Below are 14,425 nucleotides of genomic sequence, written 5' to 3' on the forward strand. Positions count from 1 at the left end.
GTGTCGCTCACCGTGTGATCGGGGCACGCTGCCACATTTGTTGGCGTTTTTCTGGCAGGCGCTGTTTCAGGACCTGGGAAAAGAATGGTAGGACCCGCTGGGGGGGGGGGGCAGTTTCAGCTGGTGGCCTTCGTGGTCAATCACACGTGCCCTTCTGATGGTTTTTAAAAGGCACCTCCTCCCTGTAATATCGCAGGCCCGACTCTGTGCGGCGTCTGTGGAGCTGAACTCACACAAATGTGTTTTTCAGAGTTTTGATGTTTTGCGTCTGCAGACGAGGACCTGAGTACAGATCCAAGTTCAGGCTCAGGTTTTAAGAACCTCCTGTTTTTGTGGATCGATTTTAGATTTAGAATAACAGGAAAAACAACAACGTTGTTGCGCATTGTGTCCAGTCACACAACAGTGTTGTTGTTGCTGCACGGCTGCAGCGGCGTGCAGCTATCAGCGACGTGTTTTCAGGTGGGTCGCCCACATGCATTATATCGGTGTACCAGCTCATCGTCTTTCAGTGCGTCAGTAACCGCCCGCTTTGTGCGCCACAGTTGTCACGTTGCTGCTTTGTCCTTTTTTTGGGGGGGTTCTTGTGTTCCTATTGGCCGACACACTCACTCATATTCTGAGCTTCCTGTCATAGCAGACAGCTCGCTCCGGTCCTGTCAAACGTTTCGCTTCAGGCCGGCTGCTCGGCTCGCTGTTGGGTTTAAGCTCCGGCTCCGCCATGTTGGATGCAGAGTCTGCAGGGCGGCTCTGACTGGAACCAGTCCAGGAGATGGTGTCTAATGGTTGTGGTGTTTTACATACTGGTACACAAAGGCTGACGTGTGCCTGGAACGGCACGTGGTGCAGTTCATGGGTGCAGCTGTCGGACGTTAGAGGAGTTTCATGGATAAATGTTTTATGATTGCTTCAGCCTTGGTGCTACTTAAGGACGCACTCCTGCAGACACTGATTGTAAGAGCTCAAGTCGAAAGCACAATGCACTCTCACTGACCGACGAGTAAAATCACTTTGGATGATGTAACACTGTGCAAGAAAATACCCCATACAGTACACACACACACACACACACACGTTGGGTATTCATATCTTGTGGGGACAGCCCTTATCCTAACCAGGGATTGTAGCATCTCGTCCTTTTATTACATATAAAGATGAAAGCTCTGGATCTCCATGGTTGGTTTGTTCTGTTCTTTGTGTGTCTGAGCTACTTTTTTATAGCACTTTAGTCAACCTGTTTTTAAAAGTGCTTATAAATAAATTGATTGATTGATCTCTTCTTTGCTGGCGGGGTTGGGGGGTTCTTGGCTTTGTGCGGCGGGTCCGTCAGCGCAGAGTCGCTCATGAGGCTCGCTCCGCGCTCCCTGTTGCTCTGATTTTGTGGGATTCCAGCTGAGGAAACGAGGCCGCGTGCAGCGCTGCTGCTGCTATGTTTAGAGCCGAGGCCAGACAGCTCGGGACAGAGATGGCAGAGCAGGACGGCGGATCGCTGACCGGCCAGCTGGCTGCCTGCTTGGCTCAGATGAAGGCTGATTGGCTGGATGGATGGCTCGATCATTGGCTTACATTTTGGCTGGTGATGTGACTTGATGGCGAGCTACCTGCTTCATAAAGTGTCTGATTGGCTGGCTGGGTGACTTGTTGATGTGTCGGCAGCCTGAGCCCTCCACGTAAGCGCTGGCACGCAGCGCATCACGTTCAGAATAAGGTCAGCGCTGTTCTCTGCCACACGGGCGAGCACAAGACTGTGACATCACAGCTCCACCGCTGCGAGGGGATTATCCCCACACCCCACCCTCTCCCATCAAAACTAGGTCAGGTGCCCAGTCTTCAGTGCTTATGGGCACCAGTGATCGATAATTCAGCGCACACACACACACACACACACACACAGAGCTGTACGTTTTCAATTTGGCGTTTTCACAGAAACTTTTCAAGTGTTCATTAAGTGAGATGGCGAGCAGCAGGGATTACCTGTTACCGTGGATAACTGGATTAAACGAGGAAGTATCCCCGCTGTCTCGGTGCCGCTGCTAATGCAGCACAAATATAAACACAGGCGTGTTTTTCAGAGTGACCCAGTGACCCCGGGGTCAGCCAGGAAGCATCTGTGTTGTTCAGTAAAGCCTCTAATGCAGACGGGCAGACTAATGAGTGCGATTGTCCTCTGCAGCCTGCTGGTGGAGGACCTCAGCGGGTATAAATGATGTTAGAGAAACACTTTGTGTCCTTGCTGCGGCACTCGGGCTCTGACTCATTTCTACTGAACACCCAAATCTTTAAAATGCCCCACAAATCATTTTATTATTGGAAAGACGGCTCTGCGCCGCTCCACACGTGTGACGTGAGGGGAGCAAGCGGTCGTCTCAGTGTACATCGCAGGATCCAACGTCATCGAATGTCACAAGAACGAACAAGCGCGCAGTAAAATGATCAAAGAGAAAAGGAGGATGTCCATCACCTCTGAGATCCTGGTGACATTTCTTTGAGCAGCTCTGCGTCTCGTTGCTGGTTTATAAGCTGCGACTCAACGTTAGCAGCAAAGCGTCTGATAGGCCGGACAGATTCTCTCTACCTGCGTGCAGCTTTCTGAGGTGTCGTGTTTTTGTGTTCGCTCTGTCAGCCGGATCTGAAAGAATATTTCATATTAATTAGAGTTTCTTTAAACTCGTGGCTGTGACAGTAATTACAGACTCCAAAGACGTTTCTCTTAACGCCGTCTCGTCCCGTTGGAGAGGAGCTTTCATTCGCACCGTCACCTGCAGAGTCTGTACGAGCGTAAAACACCAACGGGAACATTTTGTATCCCGACTTTTCCTCACTCCGAGTTTCATCTTTGCTTTAATTTTAATTACACTCAGTTTCACACAGGTGTGGTTTTTTCTATTCTTGGCTCTGAATGATGTCACAGGAGGGCGTCCTCATACAGTTCAGCACAGTTTACAAACCGTGAGGAGCAGCCAATCAGAAGAAAGTTGGCTTACAGGGAGGCTTATTTCAGATCAGATACATAAGGGTTGTTTGGGGCCGTGAATCATGCAAAGCTACTGTAGTGGAGCGACTCATTCCACTTTTTTAAATCCTCTTCCATCCTGTAGCAGGAAGCATCACTTGTGCCATTGTAGAGTTTCACCTTACAGTTTAAAGTGCTTTGAGCTTGTGATTTGGTGCTTTGTCAATAGAAAAGAATTGAAGTATCGGATCGATTACGTCAGACTTTTGTGAACACCCACTTGATGACCCCAGAGGATGAAGGTGAAGATTTAAAAAAGTTTCATTTTTGGCCGTATTTTATTTTCCATTACGGCTAAAGTGACTCTATGCAGACGATTCATGTTGTTTTCTGGAAATCAGCCCACACCTCAGATGTTCGGAGGAGATTTTATTGAAAGTATCATCCCAGAAATATTTGGGTATTTGTTTGGATGACGGACAGAGTGCAGAGTTTTTATTATTGAGATATTTTAATCTTATTTAGCTCCTTATTCTTGGAATAACCTTCAGAGCACATTGAAGCTGAATGCTTGCGTCTCCCTGCAGAGTGCAGAGCTCTCATAAAGACTTCTGTAAATGACAAGTTTTCACTGTGTCTTGTTTTTTACGTGTTCTTGTGTTTGATTTATTCTGCCTTGAAAAACGACGTTAGTCTGAAGGACTTCCTGGTTAAATGGGTCCAGATGTTGTGTTTGAAAAACGTGCTGCTCATAGGGGTCATGTGATTGTTGGGTTTTTCTCTGTATGTGTTATTGTAGGATCTACCGCACAATATGAAGCGCCTCGAGCGACTGTTGTTGTGATTTGGCGCTGTGTCAATAAAACTGAATTGAATAAAACATGAAATCGTCATCAGATGGCGGTCCGAGGTTTTCAGTTCTGATGTGTTTGACCTGTGAGCAGCCGAATCCTGTCGCCCCGTTGCCTTTGGGCGACAGCCATGGCCTGTGTCTGTTCTCTATCTGCAGACTGTCAGAGTGGCTGATTATGAAAACAGAGAACAGCCTCCACTCTTCTTTTTTTTAAAGGTTTGCTAAAATCGAGATCAGCGCGTCTGAGCCCATCATCCCGTTCAGAGAGACGGTGGTTCGTCCTCCCAAAGTGGACATGGTGAACGAGGAGCTGGGCAAGCAGCAGAAAGTCGCCATCATTCATCAGGTGAGTCGCTGAGCTGGAGGCCAGGGTAGTGTATGAAATCTGTGATTCAGCTCTACTGTCTGCTGACGGAGTTTAAAAACGTTCAGCGTTGCTCTGAGGAGAAGAATCCGGAAGGAAAGGGGCGGATTTATCACATTTCCAGATAATCAGTGTTCTCGTGTGGCTGTTTCCAGGTCAAAGAAGAGGCCTCTCAGGGTCGATCGTCCGACACCCTACACCTGGACTCCAGCGGCCTCGTTACCCTCACCACCCCCAACAGGCTGGCCACAGTTGGCGTCAGGGCGATACCTCTGCCACAGGGTAAGACCCAGGCACGCAGCGAGCGCGCTGAGAGGCTGCGGGCGGGGCGTGTGCCACGTCTGAGGGCAAAAGTGTTTGTAGCTCTTGGTCTGTAAGAACGAGGACACGCGCTCTGAGTCAGGCATTTATTGTTTACATGGAAACCGCGAGAAGGTCAAACCCTGCCCACCTTTCCACCTCCACACCTGGTAACGATCTCCTGGTTCACTGTCAGGAAGTCGCCCGAACGTGCAGCTCTTTGTTTGAACCAAGAAAACAAAAGTCAGAAAACATTCAGTGAGCATCTTAAAGAGTGAACATCACTCCAGTGAACATCAACGATGGCAGATTTTCATCTCTTCATCAAACAAACAAAGAATGTAGAAACAGAGACTGTACGTAAAAGATGGACATGGGCTCCATGGCATTAGTGGTTGTTTTGTGGATGACATCACAGTCTTGGTTTATTAGAACGAGAAACTCGGGACACTTTGTGTTTACACTGTACGACTGTCTGTCAGCGAGTGGCCCCATCACGAGATCAAACCGGAACCGAGAACATAAACTCGTCTCAGCACATTTTAAACATTTATTTCATCTAGGAACTATTTTCTGTACCAAACCGCACCCACCGCCGGATCACAGGATGCGTGCTTGATGCTCGTGCATGTGACAGATCGCTGAGGTGAATGGTGTCTGTAAGCTAAATGCTAAGGTTAGCCAGCTGCATGCTGGGCAGTAGAAAGATGATCATTCCTGCATGAAACTTGGAAAATATGGGTGGAGTCACAGGCCTGAACGTAAACTCGCGATGCTTCAGAGTTTAGAAGTTTTGTTTCAGTGCCAGATTAATCCAAATAAGGCAGAACAGCCCGAGTGAAGCTAAACCATCACATGAAGATACGGCAGTAATGCGGCGGTTTCTTTCAGAGGCGACCCGTCTGCTGGAGAGCAGCTCGGAGGTGATTCGGACTCTGGAGCAGGTAAACATGTCGCTGAGGGAGGGGAAGAGTCTGGACATCAGCGTCAGGAGCCTGGAGGCCATTTCTGACCTGAAGGCCCAGCTGGAGAGCCTGCTGCAGGGGAGGAAGTGGAGGAACGCCGTGGAACGTATCTGGGCCTTCGGGCCTCGCAGGTCAGACTCGAGCGTCTTTCTGATTCTGCTTCTTTGTTTATTTGCATCTGATGGTGTCTGCGAGCTTCTTGCATTAACACTTGTGGTCGTGCATCTCAGCACTTCCCTTTCTAATGTTCTTTCTGCTGGATGCAGGTTCTGAAGACTTGAGTCGTGCGAGTTTTTCCTCGTTTTCTCTGTTAGATGCATTCATGAGAATAAGGCAGAGCTGAACTCCTCAGGGCTTCATGAACACAAACAAAGAGGTGCAGCACCACGGAGACTTCCTCACTGTCGATGTCCGTGTCTCCAGGTACGGTCCGAACATCCTGCTGAACAGCGTGGAGGGATACCAGCGGCCGTCGGTGTGGCAGTGTCTGAGCCGCGGAGACAAAGCCAGCGAAGCTATGGCGCTGCGAGATTTTGACAACAGCGTCGTCAGCGGCTTCCAGCTGGCGGCTCTGTCGGGGCCCATGTGCGAGGAGCCCCTGATGGGAGTTTGCTTCTCTGTGGAGAGGTGGGACGTCCAGTCCGCTGCCCCGCCGCAACGCCAGGACTCCGTAGAAGAGGACTCCACGCGCCACAAGGCTACGGCGGAAAGTAACATGGAAGGAAGCAGCGAGACGTCTGCACGGGCGGAGGGCGCAGCAGCGGGGCAGAGCCACGCCAGACGCAGGCCAGAGGTCGCCGCCTCCTCTGACTGCTACGGGCCAGTCTCCGGTCAGCTGATCGCTGCTGTGAAGGAGGCCTGCCGCCACGCCTTCCAGGCTCAGCCGCAGAGACTCATGGCCGCCATGTACACCTGTGAGATCATGGCCACCGCGGACGTGCTGGGTAAGAGAGCGCTGCTGCACGCCGTCGTCGCACAAACACGTCGTAGTTTTGCTGCGTTGTTTGGCGTGCTGGTCTCTGCCGATTGGTGCAAACATCCATTCGCATTAACGACACACTTACAGGAAATGCGCTGCTGCAGGAATCCGTCGTCTGCTCTTCCGTGTATTCCTGCAGACGCATGTTTAACTTCCCGCACAGACTGTAGCAGCAGGAGGACATTAGGACCTGAAGGTCCGCTGAGCCGTCTCCCACCAGTGTCGTTTCCAGTCACGTTATCCATGACTGTACCCCTCACTCACACACACACACTCACTCACTCACTCACTCACACTCACTCACTCACTCTCACTCACTCACTCACTCTCACTCACTCACTCACTCACTCACTCACTCACTCACTCACTCACACACTCACACTCACTCACTCACTCACACACTCACTCACTCACTCACACACTCACTCACTCACTCACACACTCACTCACTCACTCACTCACTCACTCACTCACTCACTCACACACTCACACACTCACTCACACACTCACTCACTCACTCACTCACTCACTCACTCACACACTCACTCACTCACACACTCACACTCACTCACTCACACACTCACTCACTCACTCACTCACTCACTCACACTCACTCACTCACACTCACTCACTCACTCACTCACTCACACACTCACTCACTCACTCACACTCACTCACTCACTCACTCACTCACACACACACACACTCACTCACTCACTCACACACTCACTCACACACACTCACTCACTCACTCACTCACTCACTCACTCACTCACTCACACACACACACACACACACACACACACACACACACACACACACACACACACACACACACACACCCTCGTTTTCAGGGTGAGATGTCCTGTAAATGTCACAGTTTGTAATTTCAGCCTGCAAAGCTCAGGGTTGACTAATGCTCCATCGCACTCGCTAAGTTGTTGTCCTCTGAAAGTCATTAAGATGAAAATGAGGCTTGAAACGGCGTTTACTGTGTTGGTAAACAATATCTGCAGGCCTGTTAGGATCCGCCGCAGCGGAGAAGCGCTCCGTCAGCCGAATCAGCGCCGCGGCGGCAGAGCGAGGCGCCTGGTTGATTAAGAAGCACAGAGACCTCTGCTGAATCACGGCTCAGTCTCTGTATCGGTTGTTTTTCTGTATTTATTCGTACTGATTTATGACGTTTGTGTTGAACTGGACTCGGTCTCTGTTCCAGGTCTTGGACTCGGTCCTTGCGGCGAGTCTGCCGAGTGTCCTGACTGCTGCGTTTCTTCCTCCAGGTCGTGTTTACGGGGTACTCGGGAAGCGAGAAGGCCGAGTCCTCCACGAAGAGATGAAGGAAGGGACGGACATGTTCACCATCAAGGCCGTGCTGCCTGTGGCTGAGAGCTTTGGGTTTGCAGACGAGATCCGCAAGAGGACGAGTGGATTGGCCAGTCCGCAGCTGGTGTTCAGCCACTGGGAGGTGAGGAGACTTTGCCTGTCCGCCCTCTGCAGCAGTGGGCGAGGGCCTCTTTGAGGTGGATGCTGACACAGGTGGTGTAGCTGCAGACCTCTTGGAGCATTTTTAATGTGATTATCTGACCACTAACATGGACACGGAGCGGCTCAATGAGGACGCATGCAGACACGTGTCCACGCGTGATTGGATCGTCCGAGCCACAGGTCGATGGCAGGTGTGATCGAGGCCGCGCGCTCGCAGATCAGTCTGCCTGAGCTCGTTATGTGGAGCTGCGGGTCAGCGAGGCCATCTGGTTAACGAGACGGCTGCCGAGGGGGAGCTGGAGTCAAAGCCGCGATAGACGGCGTGCGCGTTAGGCCGTCATACCGGCCGCTTGGCTGGCTCGAGCCGCCGCAGACACGCGTATCAGCGTCCTGCGGGCCATATGCTCCGTGTCGGGCGGGATTATGGGTCAAGTTGTCTGTGAAGAGGAAGAGAGGAGTCGGCGTGCTGCAGAGCGATCTCGCTTTGTTTTTAATGCTTCGGTATTTATTAAGAGCGCGCCGATCAGGTGCAGGAAAACTCACAGAAGATGTTTTATAATAATGAGGCCGTTAATCCGCCGCGGTTAATGACTGCGCTCTGCTCCTCCAGTCTTTATATTTCACATTAGTTTGATTTTCTCTGCTTTACCGGGAGTTACACCGAGGTTAGTGTAGAGAACCAGCTGTGAACACCTCAATAAATAAAATATGATATAAAACTTCCTACTGTGTGTGTACAGCAGAGGCCTGGTGCTGCACTGTGGCATCTTTGCTTTCTGCCGCGGACGGCGGGTAGTTTGTTGGATCCCTGGCGTACTTCGGGTGGTGCCTCCTCTCCTGCAGGAGCGCGGGCATGCTCCTGCATGCAGATGACGTGTAAATTTTGTTGAGCCATCCAGGGAGACGGTGCTTCCCAGATATTTAATGTGTGAATGTTTGGAAGCTGAGTGATGTGACCTCAGGCTGATTATCGGGCGAACAGCCTGACCTGCGAGGCTGCAGGTCAGGCTGCAGACACTGGCTTCTTAAAGGAGGACTGCCGGCGCTTTGTCCTGGCAGTGAGGTGACAAAGGTCAAAGAAGGACCGTCGACAGTGCAGATTTAATGCATCTATGAATCGGCTGAGGTGAGGCAGGTGTTGGTGGTTGGAGCCTGGTCCTGCGTCCTGGTTTGATGTCTTTTAAAATAACAGATCAGTGTCCCGTCCAAACATCAGTGTTGAAACCACATGTAGCTGCGCACACACGCACACACACACACACACACACACACACACAGCAGCCTCATTGTCTCGCTGCCTTTTGTCTTCACCTCATTAAAAGTTGTCTGTCTGATCTCATTTCTGTGCAGACGCGTCCTCACAAAGACCCCACCCCCCCAGCTTCAGGACCGTCCCGCTGCTCAGTGCCGATGTCAGCATTCCTCTGACAGCCGTTTGATATGACCGGGATATCGGATTTACATATGAATGAGCGGCGAGGCGGAGAGGTGATTGTCAGCGTGGCGTTGTTGTGTAACTGGAAGGTTTTAGTGGCTCCTGTGGGGACGTTTACATTAGATTTCCATCAGAATGGAGCTTTTGTCGAGCTGCGCGCCGGAGAATTGTGCGAGCGAGTCGCGTATTGATCGGCCGAGACATCTGTCTGCCGCTACATGTGTGCGTCTGCGTGTGTGCGACACATTGTTGGTTTTTGGAGGCCTGATAAAACTCAGAGCCTGACTGTAGCTAATAAATAAGCTACAGTCTACAGCTACTGCTCACAAATAATAAATGCAGATTTTAACTGATGACAAACTGCAGACGACGCTCGGGGGGTCAGAAAAATCGATGTCAGTTATCACTTTGTAATCTCAAGGTTAAAGGTCAAAACCCGGCCAAATCACCACGGTAACTGATGCTGACCACATAACCACCTGGAGCAGGTCATGTTTTGGTTTCAAATCGCCACGTTTCTGCAGATTTCCGCTCTGCTGCCTGAGAACGTGTTTCGTTCATGAAGCCCGTTGAACCGATTGTTTCCAACATGGATTCAGTATAAGCCAGGTGCATTTGTGAGGTGTTTGTTGCTGACAATATGACCTTTGACCTCACCTATGGTCCCGAGGCTCGGTTAGTGACCGAAACAACGAGGTCGTGGCAGGGAGCGTGTGAAGCCTCTGCTCTTAGAGCTGCTGCGGCAGTTTTCACGAGTGATTCCTTCAGTTTTCCGACGCTGCAGTCGTGTTTTTATCTTCTTCATCTTTTCCTGCACGTTGACGTTGCCGCCTGCTTTCGGTAACTTCCCGCTGAACTTCGTTCGACCAACGGGGGCTCTGAAAAGGCCGAAGCATTCGTGGAATCGCCCACGGTGGCGGTCTCGGTGATGTTCCTGATGTGTCTGTGAGACAAAATGTGACACAGCAGGAAAAAAAGCTGCGCATGAAAACTGTGTTTCTACACAGAGACGATTAGTCGTCCATCTGTTAGCGTGCGCCGTCCTCGCTTCTCTATGACGTCACTTTAGTTTGTGTTTGAACTTTTCTGCCTTTTGTGTCGTTTCCACGCGAACGATCAGCCGAAACGAGCTTAACGTCTTCCTGCGTCTGAGACTCTGTGCGTCCACCGGCTTAATTGACTGTTGCAGGACGCCTCGTCCCTCGCCGCCCCCTCCTGCTGCGTCCCTTTGTGCTCCGGCATATGCTGCTCACGTGTGGTGTGCGCTGCCTCCTGCAAGCCGCCCGTTGTTGTAGCTCGCTCACTACCATCTGCCCCAGTGTAACCAGAGCCAGGTGCCCCAGTGTACTGGTGCTACTGTAGCTGTGTGTGTGTGTGTGTGTGTGTGTGCACGCTAACAGTCCTTTCAGTGCAGAAGGAGCTGCTGCCGTCTTTATGAAACTAATAATCCAAATGTCGCTCAGTGGATCAACAGTTTTTGTTTCATTGATTATATCATTTAAGACGTCATTTGATATTTCAGACTATCAGCTGACTGAGGCGAGTCAGGAATGTTAGCTGGAGTCGCATCCCGAGAAGTCTCACAGCATTTAGATGGAAGCAGGAGGAAACGTCCTGGCGGGACTTTGAGGATCATCACGCCGCGTCTTTTTGTCTGTGACTTAACATTTCAGCTCACTGTGGTTGTACTGGGAAGCCACGCTTTCTGTTCGCAGCTCAACTAAACCTCAAAGTCAGCTCACACGGCCTGTTAACCCAGGCTCTGTGCACGCTCACATGAAAACCTGCTGGCTCCTCCCACCTCACAGGTGTTATCCGTGGTTGGTGGAGATCAATAAAAATATAGAACAACAGCAAAAGTTGAGACGAGAGCAGGAAGCTGTTCGTTTTACCGCCCGGTGCGCCGTCAGCACCGCCGTTTCACTCGACAGCTGAGACGCTGCGATGCGCCGAACTCCTGACATTCAGGTCCAACCCCCCCAGCCCGGTCCACGTCCTCGCCGCGTGCCTGTAGATTTAATTCCAGCAGATATTAGGATTAGGAGTTATTTTTGTGACGTTTATCCAAAAACCATAAGCTGCCCCAGACCAGGTGACAAGTTACCATGGTGACGGAAACGGTTGCAGAGCCGTCCCTCTGGCTTCGCGTCTCGTGTGATTATTATTTGGTTGGTTTATGTTTTTATGATACTGTAGATGTTGGTACGCAGCTCTGTGGTTTGTGTTCAGATGAAGACACTGATCCCGTCTGTGTCCGTCGTCTGTGTCCCAGGTGATCAGCAGCGATCCTTACTGGGTTCCCACCACCGAGGAAGAATACCTGCACTTCGGCGAGAAGGCCGACTCTGAAAACCAGGCCTTGAAATACATGAACGCCGTCCGCCGCCGCAAAGGGCTGTACGTGGAGGAGAAGATAGTGGAGCACGCCGAGAAACAGAGGACGCTCGGCAAGAACAAATAGAGGAAACCCGGACGCCTCCTCGGGAGACGGCGGCGCCGCTGACATCGAGCGCAGCACCGTCACCGACGACACTGAAACTGCAGGGTTTCCTGTCATTTTTAGTTTTTGTGATAACTTGGAGTGAATAATGTGTCCACACTGAGGATGAAATACATCGATGACAAAGGCTGTTATATTTTTAAAACAGATTGTTTTGTTTTCAGGTAAAAGTTCATCCGTGCACAGATACTGACCAATCACATGGCAGCATTCAGTAATGAATAAATGAGTGTTTCAATCGCACCGCGTCATTCTCTGCTTCACTAATTTACTCGTAATAATTCATTGGTACGACATCTGTATGGACTCGGCACCAACCAATCAGGCGCTGCAGGAGTGAGTCCTGAAAGCTGAAGCCGAGTCGGCTCGGGTGTTTCTGTGCACGCCGCGCTCATGCGTGCCGAAACAGAAGTGCTGCTGAGCATCATCAATCTCAGGAGCTCGGTGGAGGTGTCGTTAGAGCGTGTTGGTGTGTTTACCGGGCACGCCAGCTGACATAACGTCCGCCCTCTCATCCAAATATGGTCACTGCTGGTTCCATAAAAGCCAACATGGGGTTGATGTCTGTCTTTTATATACAGTCTATAGACCGTGGCTGCTTCTACCTCGCATCATGTGCACAACTGTAAAACTCGCGAGGTGACATTTAGTACAATTATTAATGAACTTGAAACCACGCAGCTGTCCGATTACAATTCATAACAACACTCACCTCAAGGTGTTTTTTTACTGTAAAGACCCCACAATATCAGAAAGAAACCCCGATAATCAGACCATCCTCTGTGAGCAGCACTTTGGTGACAGTGGGAAGGAAAAACTCCCTTTTAACAGGAAGAAACCTCTGGCAGAACCAGTCTCAGGGAGGGGCGGGGCCATCTGCTGTGATTGGTTGGGGTGAGAGAAGGAAGACAGGATAAAGACATGCTGTGGAGCAGAGACAGAGATGTGTGTGCTGAATGATGCAACAAAAGCATCTCTCCTAGTCCAATCAGACAGCACGTGCCTGTGTGATAACCTCTCTGATAGGCCGGCCGACGGTCCCGGCTCTGCTCGTCCAGCGAGACCTCGGCTGATGCAAGTCTGTGGGTGTGTTCTCGTGTCCATCGCACGTTTACGACACGTGTGACTGAAGAGCTCTTTGATTCTTATTTCTAAAGATTTCATTTTCAGGTCATTTTACAGTAAGTGTGAAACACGCCGGCGGATCACCGACGGCAGAGAGTATTCACTGATTATTGATTATTGTTCAGTGTTAAGGAGCTTCATAGACAGACAGCAGAACGAACACTCGGACAGCTTTTCTGGGGGACGGAAAATTTTTCTATTCGCTGAATTTTTCAGAGCATTTCTAAAATATTTGCTGATTGTTTTCATTTTATTTTTGTGAGTAAATACATTTTTATGATCAAAAATACTAATTTTTAAATATTAATAACAATGTAAACACAGCAAAATATCAATAAATGTTTTTTTCTTTAAAATTCCAAACACGACGCTCCCAGGAAAAAAAGATGTTTGCAAAGTGTTTTAGGATGATAGCTGAAGGTAGATATGATGATATTAAACAAGCATTTTTAGAGTTGGTCTCAAGTATTCCTGCGCGTTGGTCCTGAATCCCCCCAAATACCAGGATGGACTCTACTCTGAAACCACACACACAAACTATTTAAAGTAGTAAGACAGCAGTGCTCACCTCTAACTTATATAAAACTGATAAATGAGTGTAAAGTTCATCTGGATTAATAGTCATGTCAGAATAATATGACGAGCTCTGCAAACATGCAGTAATAAGTAATAATAATGAATCCGTCCTTCCAGTCGCTGGACTCTTCCTGCCAGGCAGACTCTCAGTGCTTCAGTACAAATCTACGGTTCTGCTTCTTCTTTCTGTGCTTTTGAGTTTCTTGTTCAATCTGATGGACACGCCCAGAGCCCCATGCTTTCACAGCCTGACCAGAAAACCGTCTGGATGTAGATCGAGGTCGGTCGCATCACTGCAGCTCCATATCCTCGTATCCTTCCTTTAATCCTTCATTCCCTCTTTGCCCTCGTGGACTCACACCAACCCCCGTCTTCATCCAGAAGAAGCAAAGTAAAGATCGGCATATGTGAATGTGTGCAGAGAGGAAACATGAGAACACACACACACAGGGGAGGGTGTCTGATTGATGAAGGCCTTCTCTAACAGAGTTTAGTCCAGGTGTCTTGGGTGGGTGTTACACTGTCGGGTGGAACTAAGTGGGCAGTCAGGGGTCACAGTGAGGATGATGCACCTGGGTGTGTCAGAGGAAGGCTGCGATCTGACTGAGTGCTTCCTAATGGGCCACTCCATCAAACACACACACGGCAGAGCTGTCAGGCTGCTGAGGTCCGCCCACCGAGGTCCGCCCACTGAGGTCCGCCCCCAGGTCATGTATGTTGTTCACACCGTGAAACGCTGACTTGTGTTTGGTTCTTTGTGCTGTTAACGCAGCATCCGGCTTGTTTACAGGCTGTGAAGGACAGGGAAAGATGGCTACACACACACACACACACACACACACACACACACACACACACACACACACACACAGTTCAGGCTGTGTTTCCTG

The 14,425-nt window shown here is 50.1% G+C and overlaps 1 protein-coding gene across 1 annotated transcript in view; it reads left to right on the top strand.

Annotated features, from left to right (window-relative positions):
* efl1 (elongation factor like GTPase 1) overlaps positions 1 to 12,077 on the top strand; it is a 75,417-nt gene extending 63,340 nt beyond the window's left edge. The window contains exons 17-22 of the mRNA XM_085275653.1: positions 4,023 to 4,152; positions 4,326 to 4,452; positions 5,362 to 5,566; positions 5,859 to 6,379; positions 7,695 to 7,879; positions 11,607 to 12,077. Of these exons, the coding sequence (XP_085131779.1) occupies positions 4,023 to 4,152; positions 4,326 to 4,452; positions 5,362 to 5,566; positions 5,859 to 6,379; positions 7,695 to 7,879; positions 11,607 to 11,795 (1,357 nt within the window). The 3' untranslated portion in view covers positions 11,796 to 12,077. The remainder of the gene's footprint in view (positions 1 to 4,022; positions 4,153 to 4,325; positions 4,453 to 5,361; positions 5,567 to 5,858; positions 6,380 to 7,694; positions 7,880 to 11,606) is intronic.
* The last annotated feature ends 2,348 nt before the right edge of the window (positions 12,078 to 14,425 follow it).

Source organism: Mchenga conophoros, linkage group LG1 (genome assembly GCF_057382185.1).
Source record: "Mchenga conophoros isolate Kocher_MC1m ecotype Shallow Benthic linkage group LG1, M_conophoros_male_GT1.1, whole genome shotgun sequence".
Lineage (NCBI taxonomy): Eukaryota > Metazoa > Chordata > Actinopteri > Cichliformes > Cichlidae > Mchenga > Mchenga conophoros.